We start from the raw sequence: 19,283 nt of genomic DNA on the forward strand, positions 1-19,283 counted from the left end.
GACAAAAACATGTTGGCACCTGAAAAACCCCTTCTTTCCCTGCAATATAGCCTATTTCTAACACCCAGGACCGACTATCAACTGCCCCTCTCTCCCCCTACGCTACGTACGGTAAAAAGACCCTGGAAGTGCTGTATTACCCAGTACACAGACCCCAAGCCATGCCTCCTCCTCACTCCCTATACAGTTACTGGTTGGATGAAGGGTTAAAACCCTTTGGGAGGCATCTCTGACCCGCTTCCCACTACCCATTCTGACCTTTGGAGAGCTATAAACTACAGAAGATCAGAAGCAAGGCCTGGGAATCTGGGATGCTGAATTGCATACGGAACTGTAGGCTCAAATGGAACACAACAGCTGAGCATAGAGAAGGTTTAAAGAACAAACGCGTCATGTTAGAGGTTAATTCTACAATTCTATACATCAGTCTACCCTCCAGCATACCCCCCTAGCGGAGAACCCCATAAACTGCACACATCAAACCTAACTACGGTTAAAGTCTGGCCACTAGAGGCCTCTCATGACCCAACCTGACCCGTATCTCTCATAACTCACAGACACGCTCCGATAGTGTAGCCCAAAGCACTCTTTATTTAAGCACTAAATATATGCAGTCACGTGAATCATACAAGGGAGACCTAAAACAATGAACATATCCTTCCACTCACAGCACCCTCGGCCTGGGTTCATCCAGAAGTGACATATAAAGTATGGACTGGGGTTTCCCATCATTGGCAGATAGGGAAATTCTACTATGTCAGTTAACCCCTTATTTTTAATGCTTTTTTTCTGTGTTTTTGTTTGATTAGTTATGTAAATAACGTGACAAGCATTTGAAGAAGACAGTAATACAATTTCTCGTTTTTACTCGTTACTGATAACGGCGTATACTGCGCCAACGGAAAATACACCAGTCCGAATATGACAGAAAGCCAAGTAATGTATATAACAGTATATATATGGTCATTTAGGAGACTTCACAGCTTCCTTACAAGTTGATTTTTACTGAAAGGTATATTTCTATATTGCTAGGCTAAGAGCTAATAAAATGCTCCATCTCAGGACGGCGTCCTCGTATCCCAGCTATAAGCACATGACACCGGAAAAAGCACAACGTATAAAGAGGCTTTACTGTCTGCTTTACTTTATTGGCGGCTAATGAATGAGATCTCATAGCGGATCGGAGCATTTATCAAGCCCCCCATACGTGGGGTGATGTCAGCCTCGGAGAATTTCTTCTGGGAGGTTAGCGTGAAGTTCTGCAGGATAGTGGTGAGGAACACAAATAACTCCATCCGAGCCAGCGTTTCCCCAGGGCAGATCCGCTTTCCTAGAGACAATTATAGAGGTGATTTGCTAAGGAAATAAATTCCAAAGATGCATTGATAGGACTGTTATGCCAACAGGTCACATTAGGCAGTGCCATATGTTAGGGATGTCCCAAAAATTTAATTGGTTGTGGCTTTAATGCCCAGCTCATGCGCGTATCTGGAAACTGGTCAGGCTAGATTATCTGGAGATTTCCCTTTTCTGGGGAAGTGGTTTTGTGAAGGGCCAGCCAAATATAAGAGCAGGGCTAGTCCCGGACAGCCTTTAAGGAGTGGAGAGTAACATTGCTAAACCAAACTCCAGCGGCCTAGAGAAAGAAGAAATTAAGCTGAGCTAAAAAAAGCTAAAAGCAAAAGAAAATGAAGGGCTAGAGTTCCCAAAAATAATCTGGTATTGGAGCCAAACCTTAACCTGCAAGCAGCAGATATCTAGCCAATGATAATGCCTCACCTGCAGAAAACGCCATCATGGCCTCGTTCTTCTTAAAGCTGCCGTTCTCATCCAAAAAATGGTTGGGATCGAACTTATACGGGTTGGCGAACTGCGTGGGATCCCGATGGACGGAGCAGAGGATGGGGTAGACTTCAATACCCTGAAGGAATAAGGATGCTGGAGTTAGCATAGGGGTTGATTGGTTTGGTTTGGATCTAGGATTCAGCCAAAAAATGTAGGATGCCGGTTTTTTCCATTCGTGGTTTTCTAACGGCTCCCATCTTGGACTGCCTTTAATCCATATATATATATATATATATATATATATATATATATATATATATATATATATATATATATATATATATATATATATATATTAAAAGATTGGGTCATATCTCCCTTCTCTCTTTTAAGGCGATGCTCAACCATTGTATGTTCTCGTAATATTTAGTATCATAATATATATCATAATTAGGAAATATGTCCCATTATAAAGATCTCACATAATTAATGTGTTAAATAGAAACAGTTTTTAATTGATCAATACTAAAATACCCAGACGCTCACATTAACACAACTAGACACACTAACACAACTAGACACACTAACACACGTACACATTCACACTTACACAACCACTAAATGGTAACCAAGACACCCACGCCAACACACATCCAGTCACATCAGCACAACCAGACACACTAACACACCCACACAGGTGCTCACAATAATGTACACAGACATGTACACACACGCACACCGACACTTACACATACACAAACTTATCCAGACACATACGACATATACAATTTATGATGTGCAGCCTCGGTGTGTCGTCAGTGTGTGTTACTGTTGAGAATTCTCTATGGAAATTATATTCTCAAAGACACAGCAATGGCCGTGTTCTATGTGCGGACCATTATGGTTATGTGTTAGCTGTTTACGTTGCGTGTGTACATGGAGCACATAAGGTTATCTACGTGTAAGTGTAGTCAAGATATGATCCCCCTAGTGATAACTGCCCCGAAATTCAATGAAGGGTGAACCCATTTTCCTATGTCCCAGACAAGATCTCTGACAATTGATCTCTGTCTCTTCTCATTCTCTCTCTGTGGAGAGAAAGTGGAGATTTTGTTCCACTCGCTAGAGCAAACATGTTACGTCTCTACATAAGTATAAAATGTAGAAAAAAGTCACGCAATCACTTAGACCATAACCTTGGGAATGCTGAATCCCCTGAAGTTGGTGTCCTTTGTGACCAAATGGGGGACGTTGAGTGGAGCAATATCAGCAAAGCGCAAAATCTCATGTATCACGGCTTCAGTATACGGCATCTTAGCCCGGTCGTTATAATTCGGGACGCGCCCACGTCCAATAACCTGGTCAATTTCTTTGTGGACATTGGCTGTAAAAACAACAATAAAAATCATGAAATTACTGTATTGGCTCGAATATAGGCCGCACTTTTTCCCCCCACTTTAAGTCTTTAAAGTGGGGGTGCGGCCTATATTCGGGGTCTAGCGCCCGACGCCCGGGACATGCAGTCCCGGGGGCAGGCAGCGGGGTTAGGATACAGATCCCCCGCAGCGGTGCAGGGGACCTGCATCCTACTCCCCGATACGCTCAGACAGCCTCCCCTGCCAGCACTTCCCACGGGGGGGGTGCCGGCACGGGAGGTTGTCTAAGCGCATCGTACGGACCGCCCCCCCCCCCCGGACTTACCGGAGCAGACTCCCGGGTGTCTTGGGGGGCCGGCGGGGGACGTCTACGCAATAGTGCCGGCACATCCGGAAGTTGTATTGCGTAGATGTCCCCCGCCTGCCCCGCAAGACACCCCGGAGTCTGCTCCGGTAAGTCGGGGGGGGGCAGAGGAGGACAGTGGTAGCATATCTCGGGGAGGGAGGACAGTGGCAGCATATCTCGGGGAGGGAGGACAGTGGTAGCATATCTCGGGGAGGGAGGACAGTGGCAGCATATCTCGGGGGGGGGAGGACAGTGGCAGCATATCTCGGGGGGGCAGAGTGGCAGCATGTTTTTTTTGGTGCTTTTTTAAAGAAAAAAACTTTTTCTTTAAAAAAGCACCAAACTTTTAGGGTGCGGCCTATATACGGGGGCGGCCTATATCCGAGCCAATACGGTATAATAGATTACGAAATTCCTTCCAACCCCTAGACACATACATGTGCGGAAGGTTTCACTATGATACCACGTGAAAGCGGGCATCCACATAACAGTGGCTTACAGCAGGGAAAACCAAGGGGGTGACGGCATTCATAAACACGGAACAGCCCAATGGTCAATTAATAGGATAACCTGAAAATTATCTGACAGAAGAGACCCTCAATGGAGCTGATGGAGAGCCATTCTGGGGCAAGTTTGCAGAAATTGTGGTATTTTCTTAGCAAATAAATGTGTGTGTGTGTGTATATAAATGTTTCGGGCCCTCCATTTTTACCACCTTGTGTTTGAATAATCCCCAATGTGCAATTCCCTGCCATGTCCAAAACATCTATACCACAAGTGACAGTGTATACCACCTATAATGGCAGCTCAGAAAGGACCTGGCCAGGGGGTAAATGCAGCCAGAACCCTTGTAAATGTAGACCATTGAAGACAGCGTGTGAAAATGACCCAGAATCTTCCAATCAGAAAGCTGCGTAATTCTGATCTGCCGTTACCCGGGGATTTTTTGAGACAAATCTCTTCCAAGCGGATTTTTATGTTGGGAAAGAAGTTTCTCGGTTTCTCTGGCCTTCTTTTACTTATAATAAATTCCAGTTATTAAAGCCACCTGTTGAGCGGTCTTCTGCATTTAGCGTGGCGCTCATGGGCTCCTCCTGCCCCGGTGTGTAATACCTTGTATTTCGGGGTATGTTACCAGTATAAGGAGCGAGTGTTTCAGTACAGTGGTGCTGGTCTCTACCCCGGCCAGAAACAGGGTATAAAATGTCATCATAATGTTCCTCATGTTAAATTCTGAAGCCGGATCCCGTTGTTCCTGTGAAGACACCAATAAGACACCAGAGGGGTTTATTTATAAGGTTTGCCGCTGAATTCAAGTGAGATTAAAATGTTAATATCCCCGACGCCGCTGCACATTACGAAGGGCTGACCACGGTGAAAGTCATTTCACTGATTTTGATGTATTTTCTCCCATAACTCCATATAACCCATCATTTTAATCTATATGATTGCCTATAATGTCCTGTAACCCCTTTATAAATATAGCTTGTTTGAGGTTTTCTATGATAATTATCGTAGCAGCACCCACCTCTTGTAATTTAATAAGGAAATTATCTATGAAATCTCTTGGGGAATCGGGGTCCAATGTTTCCTGGTTCTTCTGTACTCGCTCATATATAAACTTATTCAGTTCTTCAGAAATGGAGCATATTTTTTGATGAGGTCCTGGAATGTAGTCCATCAGTGTTGGGAATATGTTCTGAAGCTTTAAGAGAGTAAGAAATTGGTGAAAATTATGAACAAGTATTTCATATTATTAGTTCAGAAAATATACATAGATTTTTCCATCAGAAACTAATTTATCTTTTGGGAGGATTACGACTAAAAGAATCATGGAATGTTAATGAGCGGCAGAAAGCCACCCATTAACTCTCTATCTTATGGAAGTCACATTTCTAACACTTCAAGGTGCCTCCTGGCTCTGAAAACCTTTCACTGACTGATGCAAGATCAACATGATTCTGTGGCAGCCAGGAATACATTCTAGCCTAGGGTGGCAGGTCGATGGGGTCATCAAATTGGGAAGATAGTCTTGTTGGGTGATCAAGTTCCCCAGCTCAGACTTTTGATGTTAAAACGTTCCCTGGATCAATTTGTTTGAAAAATATTCTACAGATTGAATGTGTAAACTTTGTGTCTTACCTGTCCCCAGCTACTGCTTGTAAGGCGGTAAATCTCCTCCACAATACCGAGTAGCTTGAAAAACCTCTCATCCGTGTATTCAAATCGGTTTCCGAATATGATTGAGCAGAGAACGTTGGAGACAGCTCTAATGATATTTTTGGATGGGTTCAGTGGCATCCCTGGGGTAAAGAGATTGCATAATAGTAAAATTGTTGAGACAAAAGTCTTCAGAGATCTGAAATTTACTTAAGGTCAATAACATTTGGTATATTGCAGGAGAATGTTGGTCGCCCTTTAACCCCTTCAATCCCAGGGGTTTTTGGTAACTCAAAGCCCGGAGCAATTTTGCCATTTTTGTGGTATGTCGGTTCAGAGATTATTCTCCTTTCCTGTGAATAGTGTACCCATGTAAACTATATATTATTTTTTCAAGGAGAGATAGAGCTTTCTTTTGATACCATAGTTGGATGGTTAGCTGAAAATTTAGAATGAGAAATTTAGTAAAAACTAGAGAAAATTTGAAAAACAACAACTGATTTTTTTAACATTTTCCCTCTGAATCCTCACAAAATTAGTTAAAGTGATGGAATTTATCAATTCAGGTGTCCTGATTTCAGAAATACCTAATTTATATAGATTTTCCATACTTTCCCAGCACCAGGGAGCATACTATAAGGTGTACATTTTTTGTATAATCTTTATGCCTATGGCTTAACGGGTTTGGGGGTTGTGAACGGGGGCAGGAGGGTTATACTGGCTAGATGTTATGCTAGGGCAATGGGATGTAAGGTTTTTTAAAAAAAAAAAAAAAAAAAAATATTTTTTATTTTTTAATATTTAATTTTGTATATATTTTTTTTATTTACACAAAATGGTTAGAGGTCCTCTTTTTTTATTATTATTATTTATATTATTATTTTAATTATTTTTTTACTATTTTTTTAAATGACAACTTTTTTTTTTCCGGCTTTTCTGTTTCAGGACGGGAGGGGGAGTGAGAGACATGGTTTCTCTCTCCCCTCCCTGCGATCCCCCTTCACCGATCACACTGTGATCTCTCACAGACGTGCATAGAGATCGCAGCGTCTGTGCCTCATCGGAGGACAAGATATCCCCTGCAGGGGATATCCTGTCCTCCGATGACCTTCCGGGTTATGTCAGCAGTGACGTGCGATCGCGCAGTTTGAAATGTAACAGCTTTCCGGCTTTCATGCCGGAAGCTGTTACAGCAGATCGAACAGCAGAAAGCCGGCGATGCCGGCTTCTGCTGTCAGTGGGGAGTCCAGGCTGTCAAACGACAGCCTGGTCTCCCGTGCAGAGGCAGGGATGTGTCCCTGACGCTGCAAGAAGGGCTGGACGTGCCGGGACGTCCATAGGGGTTTCTTAATAGGCGTTTTTTGGACGTCCCAGCACGTCTATAGGGGATTGAAGGGGTTAATCTATGGTCTGTGCACAGTGGCGGCTGGTGGGTAATTCTGATGGGGGTTCACAATAATGGCTCACCGCGCCTTGCGTTGTTAGCCCCGTCTCCCCGCTCGCGTCAGTCACTGGGGAGACTCCGGGCTGGGCGGTGAGTGTGCTGACGGCTGGGAGCTGACGGCTGGGAGATCAAATGGGTGGCTCAGCCGGCGCTTTAGCAAGAGCGGCAGCAATTGAGCCAAATAGGGTCTTTCTTCTATCGCACGTGCGCTGCAGCAGTGAGATAGAAGAAAGAACTATGAACAGGCTGCCTGTTCATAGCTCTTTCGTGGCATAGGCAAGCTACATCAGGGGACAGGAGGCTTCATGGCATGTGAACCCAAAAGCGCAAAAGGTAAAAATAATTGCAAAATTCATCAAAAATCCATTGTAATCTAAATTACATTAAATGGATTTTTGATGAAATTTGCAATTGTTTTTCCTTCTGCACTGGGAGTTCACGTGCGCATGTCCTCCTATGGAGGAGCCTCCACTGTCTGTGCATCATCTCTGTAGAAGGCACTCACCTTGCAGCAAGTATCAGTGTATCTTCATATTTATTTGTCCATAGCACTGCAGTATTTGTCATCCAACCCATAGTCAACAGGTCTTACAAATACGGTACAAACCTTTAGACTTTTTAAACTCTTCCACGAGATACTGAGCCTCCTCCTGAATCTTCTCCTCAGTGCTCTTCTTCCCCATCCCAAAACTTCTCAGGTTCCTCAAAGTGAAGTTCCGCATCGTTCTCCATCGTTCCCCGTTGCTGAAAGCAATCCCTGAAATGGATGAAAAACATTTCTAATTATTAAATGTGTATCTAGCTTTCTATCTGTTTACTTAACCACCAGTCATATTTATCTGTCTACCTCTATTACTTCTTATGTTTTCACCATTAACAGTTGGTGAGGTTGTTTGAGGATAACATGTAGTGACATCCTCCATCATTATGACGTTAGATTAAGTTGTAAGGTTATATTTGTGGGGAGATCTACGATAACCCCTAGGATACGTGATCCTCTTAGGAACCTGGGATTGGGCATTTTGTGGTCTCAGGAGAAATTTCATTAGGTGCACCCTTTGTTATAATACTCCTCACTACATGAGAAATTTTATTCCTTGGAGGGGCTGTTGAACAGTATTGTGTTTGGGATAATGTTGCTCGATAGTGTTGTGCACAGAGGAAGATCAAGAAAGACACACAGAAGAAAGAGAGAGCGACAAGAAAGACAGATAGAATAAAAAAAAACATTGGGAGAGGAAAGAATGAGGAGAAAGAATTAGAGGAGAAGGGGAGTTTGTGTGCAAGAGAGAAACAAGTGCAGATCATTGTATTTTCAGACACATGAAACAATCAGTGATGGCTTTTGTGTCACATGAGATATATATATATATATATATGTAGAAGCATTATTAAACGCTCATCTACAGACACCAGAGAAGCCAGAAGGCTTGTTTGTTTCCTCAGAAATCTCATGGTGCTGCCACATCCACAATGGATTCTGGGTGGTCACATGCAAATAAGATCAACAATTATCACTTTTTGCCTCTATACCCACTTTATACATGGATCCCTTGAAAGTAATTGCCCCCTGTACAGGACAGCCTTTAGACAAAACTCGGGAAGAGGTGCAATAGCCAGATTACCGCTCACTGACAGCTGTTTCGTCCTTAACGGGACTCGTCAGCATGAGGTTGAAGGCTTACATGAGGCTTCCCGAAAACCCCTTTCTATCTTGTAAACCACAAGTCTCCCAGACCCGGTTCCTTCTCACCATAGTCCTGGGTAAACTTGTTCATGGTAACGAGGTTTCCTCGGGCACCAAATTCTTCACCTTGGTCAACAAGAGCTTCCTTCACAGCCTGATACCCACAGATGATGATGACAGGACTGGAGCCAAAATATAATGTGTAGACGTCCCCGTACTTCTTCCACAGCTAAAGTACACAATGCGAGTGTTAGCACCAGTGGGGTATCAAGGATAGAATAGAACAAATACACAAGCTTTATCCTCACACTACAAAACACTGCTTGTTAATAATCTCTTGGACCTGTTGAATTTGTCATTGTCATTAGGTTACATTACATCTCCTTAACCCATTTGTAGTTCCCAGAAGCTATGACATAAAAGGGTTAATAGTGTGATAAAGGCATATTGGCGTAAGAGTTAATTATTGAGGAAAGGGTTAAAATACTGTTTTAAAGGTATAACAGGAGCTAAAAATCATGATGATGTCATGAAGAATGCTCTAATGGGGCTGAAGACCACTAACTAAATATATGATTAATGAGCATGTAGACAGGAAATGACATAAACTTTCATTTATTACTATAAAATATAAAGGTAGACCCCTTCCAGCAGTGACCGTATGGTGCCTGGCGCTCAGCCCCGCGGCAGGTCTCGTGAAGCAGCATGTAGCTTTTCAGTGTCTCCTTGTGCAAGCTGGGGCGTTTAGCTGGTTGTTATTCAAGTATTTTGATTTGGTTAATAAATTGTGTGCATGATTCCATCCATTAAGTGAAAGTGTCATCTCTGTATCCTCAAACCTGTTTAGGGCTGCAACAACTAATCGATAAAATCGATAATAATCGATAATGAAATTCGTTGGCAACGAATTTCATTATCGATTAGTTGAATCGATTATTGTCGATTATAAAATGAGGGTTTTTTCAGAGCAAACGCTCTGAAAAATCCCCCTCATTATATAATCCGTTTAGTCTGACTCACCGTCTCACAGCAGCAGCTCCTACTTACTCCCCCTCCCTGTAATCACTGTGACAACTGGCCCCGCCCCTTCCTTCTCCAGGCCAGAACCACATGGCTGTGACACTCATCTAACTGTAAGTATATGTACATATACCGTATTTGCTCAATTATAAGACGACCCCCCAAAATCTGAATATTAACTTAGGAAAAAAAGAAAAAGCCTGAATATAAGACGACCCCAAAGGAAAAAAGTTTTACCAGTAAATGTTAATTCATGTAAACTATTTTTTTTAATAAAAGCTATGATTGAGAAAAAGATTTTTTTTGTTTTTATTTCTTGTATTTTCCAACCTGTCCCCCAGTTACGCACATCTGCCCCCAGGCTTGCCACTCCAATATGGCACTGTGGCCCATGATATGCCTTTTAACCCTCTATATGCCACTGTGCCCCATGGTATGCCTTTTGACCCCCTATGTGCCACTCTGCCTCCAGAAATGCCTTATACCCCTATATCCCATTCTGGCATTTAGGGGTTAAAATGCATTTTATGGGGCAGAGTGGCATATAGGGAGGTATAAGGCATTTCAGGAGGCAGAGTGGCATTAGGGGAGTTAAAAGGCATTGTATAGAGCACTCTGCCTCCAGAAATGCCTTATATCCCTTTATGCCACTCTGCCATTTAGGGGGTTAAAAGGCATATTATGGGGCAGAGTGGCATATAGGGAGGTATAAGGCATTTCAGGAGGCAGAGTACTCTATTAAATGCCCCCTTAACGCCACTCCAGAAATGCCCTATGCCCCCATTTAACACACACACACCCTATACCCCCCGGGGCAGCGGGTTGACGTCTACGCGATCCGCGTAGACAACGTCCGCTGCAGCCGCAAGGAGGTGTGGCTAGCAGCGGGGGTTTGTATGCGTCCGTCGCGTATACTTTCCCCGGCTGTCAGAGATCAGAGTTCCCCGCACCGGTGCGGCACCGGTGCGGGGAACTCTGATCTCTGACAGTCGGGGAAGGTCTATGCGACGGACGCAGACAACCCCCGCTGCTAGCCACACCTCCTTCCGGCTGCAGCGGACGTTGTCTACGCGGATCGCGTAGACGTCAACCCGCTGCCCCGGCAACACAGCAGGAAGCACCGGTAAGTGTGTGTATGATGGGGGGGTCGGGTGAGACAGGAGGATCCAGGTCCCCTGCAGCGGTGCGGGGGATCTGGATCTTAGTCTCCTAATCAGACCTCTATTTGAGGTCTTATTAGAAGACGACCCCGATTAGAAGACGAGGGGTATTTTTCAGAGCATTTGCTCTGAAAAAAACCTCGTCTTATAATCGAGCAAATACGGTATATATATATATATATATATATATATATATATATATATATATAATGTGTATGTGTGTGTGTATATATATATATATATATATATATATATATATATATATATAAATATGTGTATATATGTATGTAATATATATATATATTTGGGCTACTGAAAGTTAGGGGAGGTGGGGGTTAATTTAGGGGCAGTTATGGTTAGTGGGGTGTTTAGGGTTAATTTAGGGGCAGTTATGTTAATAGGGTGTTTAGGGTTAATTTAGGAGCAGCTGTGGTTAATGGGGTGTTTGGGGTTAATTTGAGGCAGTTGTGGTTAATGGTGTGTTTAGGGTTAATTTAGGGGATGCTGTGGTTGATGGGGTCTTTAGGGTTAATTTAGGGGATGCTGTGGTTAAGGGGGTGTTAAGGGTTAATTTAGGGGCAGTTATGGTTAATGGGGAGTTTAGGGTTAATTTAGGGGAATCTAAATCCTGGGGGCAGTGAAGTGACATATCTGGGTGTATAAGGCATATACAGTATATAAGGCATATGTGGGGAGGGCAGTGTGGCATGTCTGGGGAGGACGGAGTGGTGTATCAGGGTGTATAAGGCATATCTGGGGGTAGAGTGGCATATCTGGGGGTAGAGAAGTGGCATGTCTGGGAGGCAGGGTGGCATGTCTGGGGAGGATGGAGTGGGGATATAAGGCGTATCAGGCACAGTGGCAGATGTGGGAGGCAGCGTGGAGTGGCAGATGTGGGAGGCAGCGTGGCATAAGTGGGAGGCATTGTGGAGTGGCAGATGTGGGAGGCAGCATGGCGTGGCATATGTGGGGAGGGCAGGGTGGCATGTCTGGGGAGGATGGAGTGGTGTTTCAGGGGGTATAAGGCGTATCAGGCACAGTGGCATGTGGGGGGTAGAGTGGAGTGGCAGATGTGGGAGGCAGCATGGCGTGGCATATGTGGGAGGCAGCGTGGAGTGGCATATGTGGGAGGCAGCGTGGAGTGGCAGATGTGGGAGGCAGCGTGGAGTGGTATATGTGGGAGGCAGCGTGGAGTGCTGTGGTAGGCAGCGTGGCATATGTGGGGGGGCAGCATGGCATGTCTGGGAGGCAGCGTAGCAAGCCTGGGCTCAAATGTGCATATATTGGGGGGCTGGTTGGGAAATAAAGACAAGAAATGTATTATCAAAGTTTTTTTATTCTGCTGTTTGTATTTAACATCATTTGTTTAGTAAATTATTTTAAATAAATGAAAAATTTACATTCATTTTTTTTATCTGATTAATCGAAAAAATAATCGGCCAACTAATCGATTATTAAAATAATCGTTAGTTGCAGCCCTAAACCTGTTAACGCCCTTCCTGTCCTCATAGGTGTGAGCAATCTTGGGTTAAAACTAGACTTAGGCGCCGGCCAACTGTTCGTGTTCGTCTTTGTCGTGCCGTTATTTGTAGAAGGGGTTAATACGGGGTTAACGCGGTACACACTACACAGCAGCTTTGGCGCCAGTATTTTAAATGTCCGTACGAGCAACTCTATTGGTCGCCTGCAGGGGCCTCCTCTGCCATCAACTAATGAAGTGCACCTATACTTCATTGGTTGATGGCAGACAAAATCCCTGCTGGCGACCAATAGAGTCGCTCTTACAGACTTTTAAAATCATGGTGGAGACTACTGATCTCCCCGCTCCAAGAGTTAAGGGTCCATACGAATGATAGAGTCGCTTGTACGGACCTTTAACTCTTGGAGCGGGGAGACCATGGTCTCCCCAGGCAGAGTTGCGCTGTCAGGAGTTAAAGGGCCGAGCGAGTGAGTCTATTGGTCGCCTGCAGGGGCCTCCTCAGCAAGATTCTTCGTGTTGTGAGTCTTCATCTTCGTATACGTTTTGCCGCCGCCATGTTCGTATGTTCGGTATTCGGGCTGAACAACGAAAATGTTAGTTTTCATGTTGGCTGGAATACGAATGCACAAGTCTAGTTAAAACTGTTAAATGTGTAACAATCGTTGCGTCAAAACTTAAACATGTGACTGTCATTAGGACACTTTACATTGACCAGGTCACTTAGTCACTTAAATAGCTAGCATCTCGGCTTTGATCGAGACTCCCACAAAGGACCACTCGGTGCGCTGAGAACCTCAGGACTGGACACAAGCTCCTAAATCTATTTAGACAGTCCACAAAGGGTATGCGGCACTTGGAAAGTAGAAAGTATTGCATGATCTTCATTGAAGTCAAAGAAATCTCTTCATTCCATATCAACATTTTAAATTGACAGGAGCCAAAATTTTAATATGAAATAGAGATTTATACGACTTCAATGAAGTCAATATTTTCTACTAAATCCGAGTGTCGCTTACCCTTTGCGGATTGTCTTCCTAGGTCACTTGTCTATAACCAGAACTTAAAGAGACCAACCTTGATCATAGAATTTGCCATCTGCCCCCGTTCTATCTGCAGCAGGTTTCCAATAAAGGGCAGAGGGGTCGGTCCGGGAGGCAGGTTGCGTTTCTTGTACATTGAGTTCCATGTTGAATGTACGAAGAGGCAGCAAAAAAGCCCCAGGAGCAGTATCTCAATCCACATGAAGACCATGATGGACGCTGGAATGATGGGCTGCTCGGTACGGCTCACAGATGTGGTTTAACAAACCCGGAACTATCGCTGGGTGTGGGTGGATTGGACTGGACAGACTCCAGAGGAATGAACATCATTTAGAGCCAATACTGCGTGCTAAAACTTGGACTGATCTTAGATATAAAAACAAAAAACATCTCGGGTTGGAACCTGCAACTGGTTTTGCTTCCATCTAATTTTAAGGGGTGGGGTGACACAGATGTTACCGGGATATATTATTACTGGTCAAGCAACCATTTGGGCAAATCTGTGTCCTTAACCTCTTAAGGACTGAAACATTTTATGCTATTTTACTTTTAAGGTCACAATGGGTTTCAGCATTATTGCCATTTTTGAGGGAAAACAAGGACTTTCTTCTAAAACTATTCTAGTTTATGTGTGTTATATTTCAGGAGGAAAAAGTCCAGGAAAATTGCTTTTTTCAATAGTATATGTTATATGTGCCAATACATAAAAACCTTTCATTCAACATTCCCTGGATATAGCCATGTCCCACATACATTGATTTGCCATGTTTTTGGGATGTTATGGGGTCTAAACTGCTGTTTCTATACACATTATCGGGGCTTTTAGGGCTGTAGAATCCTGCGATCCCCTCATACCCAGCAAACATTCTGACCTCCTAGAAAAGAGGGGCATCAGGGGAGGAAAGAGGGGCATCAGGGGAGAGAGGGGCATCAGGGGAGAGAGGGGCATCAGGGGAGGAGAGAGGGGGTATCAGGGGAGGAGAGAGAGACATCAAGGGTTTGGGTTCTAAAAGTATAATTGGCAAACTATACACTTGATCCTCCCAAAGGAAGGGATTCATTTACTCCAGCACTGGCTCAGCTATCATTTGAATATTCATTTACAGCGCTGCAGGCATTATTGAGCTTTTACTTAATGAGTTTGGAATAATTTTCATGTGAAAGGAGCCACCTTTCTAGAATATCAGATCTTATCTGATTACTTTTGCACAATACATGTTTAACCCATTTATCACTGTGCAACGCAATGCTTCAGAGTAGGGGACTGCATTGGGATGCGGGTCCCTACAAACCCCCTGGAGTTCTTGACTTAACATCAGTTGCTAAAATCTCCCAAACTCGTGGTCTGTGTTGGTTTTTATGGAGCTGAGATAAGCCTCACCAAAGTTGGGGTACTTTGTCCAGAGACAGCTTTAATGCTAGGACTTGAGTTTTGTTTTTACATTTTTACCACGGATTTGTTAACTCATACTTTCCCTTTTTCCAAATATGATGAGCCCCACAAATTATACGTAGTTTTGTTTAAATGACAAGCAAAATTGTTTAGGACAGCATTTTTTATTTGTTTTTATCTGCATTCCTTTACAGACTATGATCTTCGTTTTCCGACCATTGGCTCGGATGAAATTCGTAAGCCTTTTTTTTTTAAAATTCGGAAAAACAACTGTGGGCGAAAGAGAGAGATCTCCGACATCTTCTGGACTCCTCTACAGCAGCACCATCTTAAGGTTTATGAAGCGATCCAGTGATTTTGCACTGCACGACCACCATCACTAGCAGCACTGCACCAGTGGATAAAAACATCCAACAGCATGCTATGGGACTAAATTTCTCCAAAAATGGAATCATTTTGGTGAATTGATCTCTCAGAGTAGGGACGGTGATATGCATACCTGGGAACGTTTAGGCTCCAGCTACCTGGACCCCCCTTGCGGGATGCGGCCAGAATTTACCCACTGACGTGGCAGGACACCCCCCAGTTAAGAGAGAAAGTGGGACGTATCGGGACCCAGCTTCCGCAAGCCGGAGGATTTGAGAGTCGAACCGGAGAAGTGGTGCTTCTCCCGAAATGCTGGCAGCAAAATTAGCAGCAGGACAATTGGTAAACATTGGCAGATAAACACATCCCTCGGGGTACAAGGCAAGCTCAGACAGAGATATCCAAACGGTACAGAAACAATGATTGGTAAGATGTCCTTTCACCTTACTACTACACTCAACTACCTTTTGACGCAACTTGCACTGCACTCATCTCCCACGCTACAATAATACCCATTAGGCGAGGTAGAAGTGGTACTAGTGGTTTTTGTTGTTTTTTTCCATTATAAGAGACATAGTATAATGAGAAAAATGACTGGGACATATCAATACCGGGGTACTCTTTATATAGAAAAGACAGAAAGGGCAAGAAAGGGGGGGGTGGCCCTATATGTGAAAAATAACATAAAATCTAATTTAATACAAGTTGGTGAGGAGTCGGTTTGGGTTGCAGTACAATTTGGCAAAAGTAAAGTAACTCGCATAGGTGGGATTTATAGACCCCCAGGACAAGTAGAAGAACTAGATAATCTACTAGTGGAGGAAATAGCTAGAATGACAGTGAAGGGGGACGTTATAATCATGGGGGGCTTTAATCTCCCTGATGTGAACTGGAAAACCAAAGCAGCTGCCTGTGCCCGGAGTGCGGATATTCTAAACTCAACAGGTAGTTGAGGAACCAACTCGTAAGGCGGCCATATTGGATTTAGTGTCACAAATGGAGATTTGTTAACGGATATTTCTGTAGGTGAAAGTTTGGGATCCGGTGATCATCAGTCTGTGTGGTTTAATATACGAGCCGTGACCGAGTCACACCGCACAAAAACAAAAGGTTTACATTTTAGAAAACCTGACTTTTCTAAAATGAGAATATGTATAGAGGAGTCGTTATCAGACGGGGGCCATTTACATGGCGTTCAGGAGAAATGGGATTTTGTAAAAGCTGTATTATTGAAGATAACAGAAAATTGTATTAGGCTGGTCAGTAAGAGACCGCTGTGGTTCTCTGCAGAAGTGGCCAAAATCGTAAAAGACAAGAAGTCAGCCTTTAGTAGATACAAAAATACCCAAAGTGAGGAAGATAGAAAGATCTATAAAATTAGGCAGAAAGAGGCAAAGAACGTTATAAGAGCTGCTGAATCACACGCAGAAGAGCGAATTGCCCTCTCAGTAAAAAATGGAGATAAAACATTTTTTAGATATATAAATGAGAAAAGGAAAGTTAAACAAGGATTAGTTAGAAACAAAAGGAATGGATGTAGAAGAGGATAAAGGTTTAGCTGACGGCCTCAATGAATATTTTTGTTCAGTTTTTACAGATGAAAATGAAGGAATGGGAAAAAAGACTGAATCGTTTGAAATCTGTGAGTTTATCGTGGCGGAGGTTCTACTTCAGCTGTCTAAGGTAAAGACAAATAAGTCGATGGGGCTGATGGGATTCACCCCAAGTTATTAAAAGAGTTCGGGGGGGTACTAGCAAAACCGTTAACTGATATATTTAATGAATCAGTGGTAACGGGAGTCGTCCCTGGGGATTGGAAAGTAGCGAATGTTCTGCCCATTCACAAAAAAGGCAGTAGGGATGAGTCGGGCGACTACAGGCCGGTGAGTCTCACATCTGTAGCGGAGAAATTAATGGAAATTATGTTAAAGGAAAGGATTGTGTAACATCTGAAGTCACATGGGTTTCAAGATCAAAAACAACATGGGTTTTCCTCAGGAAGATCCGCCAAACAAATCTTATTGATTTATGTGATTGGGTGAGTAAAGTCATTGCTCGCAGTGCTGCGGGGGGCGTGGCGTATCTGGATTTTAGTCAGGCCTTTGACGCCGTCCCACATCGAAGAAATAAACTGCAATCTCTGGGTTTAGATCCCGATGTTGTTGAACGGATCCGGCAGCGGCTGAGTGGCAGACAGGTGGTTGTAGTGAGTGGAGTATATGCAGAGCGAGGTCCTGTTACCAGTGGGATACCTCAGGGGTCTGTACTTGGCCCCGTTCTCTTTAATATCTTTATTAGTGATATTGCAGAAGGTCTTGATGGAAAGGGATGTTTATTTGCTGACGACACAGAGATTTGCAGCAGGGTTGATGTTCCTGGAGGGAGAAGCCAAATGGCAAACGATCTAGGAAAACTGGAAAAATGGTCAGAGCTGCGGCAATTGGCATTTAATGTAGATAAATGCAAAGTAATGCACCTGGGGCATAAAAACCCAAGGGCAGAGTATAGAATATCTGAGACGGTCCTAACGTCAACGTGTGAGGAAAAGGATTTCGGGGTAATTATTTCTGAGGATTTAAAGGTAGGCAGGCAATGCAGTAGAGCAGCAGGTAACGCGAGCAGAATGTCGGGCTGTATAGCGAGAGGTATTAGCAGTAGAAAGAGGGAAGTGCTCATGGATTACAAGATAAACCATACCAGCACAGGTTAAATGATCTTAACCTATATAGCCTGGAAAAAAGACGGGACAGGGGGGGATATGATAGAAACATTTAAATACTTAAAGGGAACCAACAAGGTAAAGGAAGAGAGTTTATTTAAAATGAGAAATAAAACCACAACAAGAGGACACAACCATAAACTAGAGGGGCAAAGGTTTAATGGTAACATCAGAAAATATTACTTTACGGAAAGGGTAGTGGACGCATGGAAAAGCCTTCCAGCAGAAGTGGTAGATGTTAATACAGTAAAGTCATTTAAGCAAGCATGGGATAGGCATAAGGCCAAGCTAGATATAGGATAAGGGCCGGTACTAAAGGAAAGGACTCAGAGGTTGGGCAGACTGGATGGGCCGACTGGTTCTTATCTGCCGTCACTTTCTATGTTTCTATGTTATGAACCTTGTGTTGGCGGTGTGAATATTGATTATATGTCTTAAGCTTCTCAGCAGATACTTTATCCTATGCCAACCCTAACTGGTAAAGAATGGACAGGTGTTGTGCTATTTTTTGCTCCAAGTAAGTTAAAAGAAACTGACCAAGTCTATTCAAGGGCCACAATGGGGGGGGGTCAGAAGTGATTGCAAGCATGGTCTTTGAAATAAATTGACCATAATAGGATGAATGGATTTCTGTTTTTCAATGTATATTTCAGGACACTGATTATTTGTCACGTAGACAGATCTTAGCACATAGCTGTCTTGTTTGTAAAGGTATATAAGACGTGTTGTTTTCATGAACGGAGAGCAGTCTGGCTGATGGCACTCCCTCGTGTGCACGAGCAATAACATCTGCTTATTCAACTCTTTTGGGAAGCATCTGTGTCTCAAAGTTATTGAGCATTCACAGTGGTGGCAGTGCCTGTTTGGGAACCCGTGGCATAGCTACGCTGCTGCTACCTAGAAATTATCACTGTATAATGTGTCCCTTAACTCGTCATCTGGCTCATAATCTAAATCCAGATCATCAACATCGTCGTCAATGACCATTTCCTTTTCCACCTGGGCAGTAGACAGAGTAAGGTCCAATACTGCTGCAAGAGTAGACCTTTCATCTTCTACCTCACTATCTTATTGACCAAAAGCAGATCTGCTACTATCATCTGACTGCTGGTAGTGCTTGGGGTATTGGTAGCACCAGGGGTGGTAGCGGTGGCATTGGTAGTGGTTTTATTCCTTGTATCACCATAGAATAGGTTACAAGCAATCTTTGCTCTGGATCCCACCAAGTCTGATAGAAGACTTCGTCTTATCATGGAGGCCGGGGTAGGACTGGCCTACTGGGAAACTCCGGTGATGTGTATGCGGCG

At 43.6% G+C, this 19,283-nt stretch overlaps 1 protein-coding gene across 1 annotated transcript; it reads right to left on the reverse strand.

Annotated features, from left to right (window-relative positions):
• Positions 1-1,137: 1,137 nt before the first annotated feature.
• Positions 1,138-13,634, reverse strand: LOC128502709 (cytochrome P450 2G1-like). Its single transcript, XM_053472600.1, has 9 exons — positions 13,533-13,634; positions 8,865-9,027; positions 7,719-7,868; positions 5,638-5,810; positions 5,036-5,212; positions 4,621-4,762; positions 2,982-3,169; positions 1,780-1,921; positions 1,138-1,330 (listed from the first exon to the last, which is right to left on the reverse strand). Exons 1-9 carry the CDS (start codon positions 13,632-13,634, stop codon positions 1,146-1,148), a joined length of 1,422 nt encoding a protein of 473 aa, XP_053328575.1. The 3' UTR covers positions 1,138-1,145.
• Between the last annotated feature and the right edge of the window lie 5,649 nt (positions 13,635-19,283).

The sequence above is a fragment of the Spea bombifrons genome, chromosome 8, assembly GCF_027358695.1.
Source record: "Spea bombifrons isolate aSpeBom1 chromosome 8, aSpeBom1.2.pri, whole genome shotgun sequence".
Lineage (NCBI taxonomy): Eukaryota > Metazoa > Chordata > Amphibia > Anura > Pelobatidae > Spea > Spea bombifrons.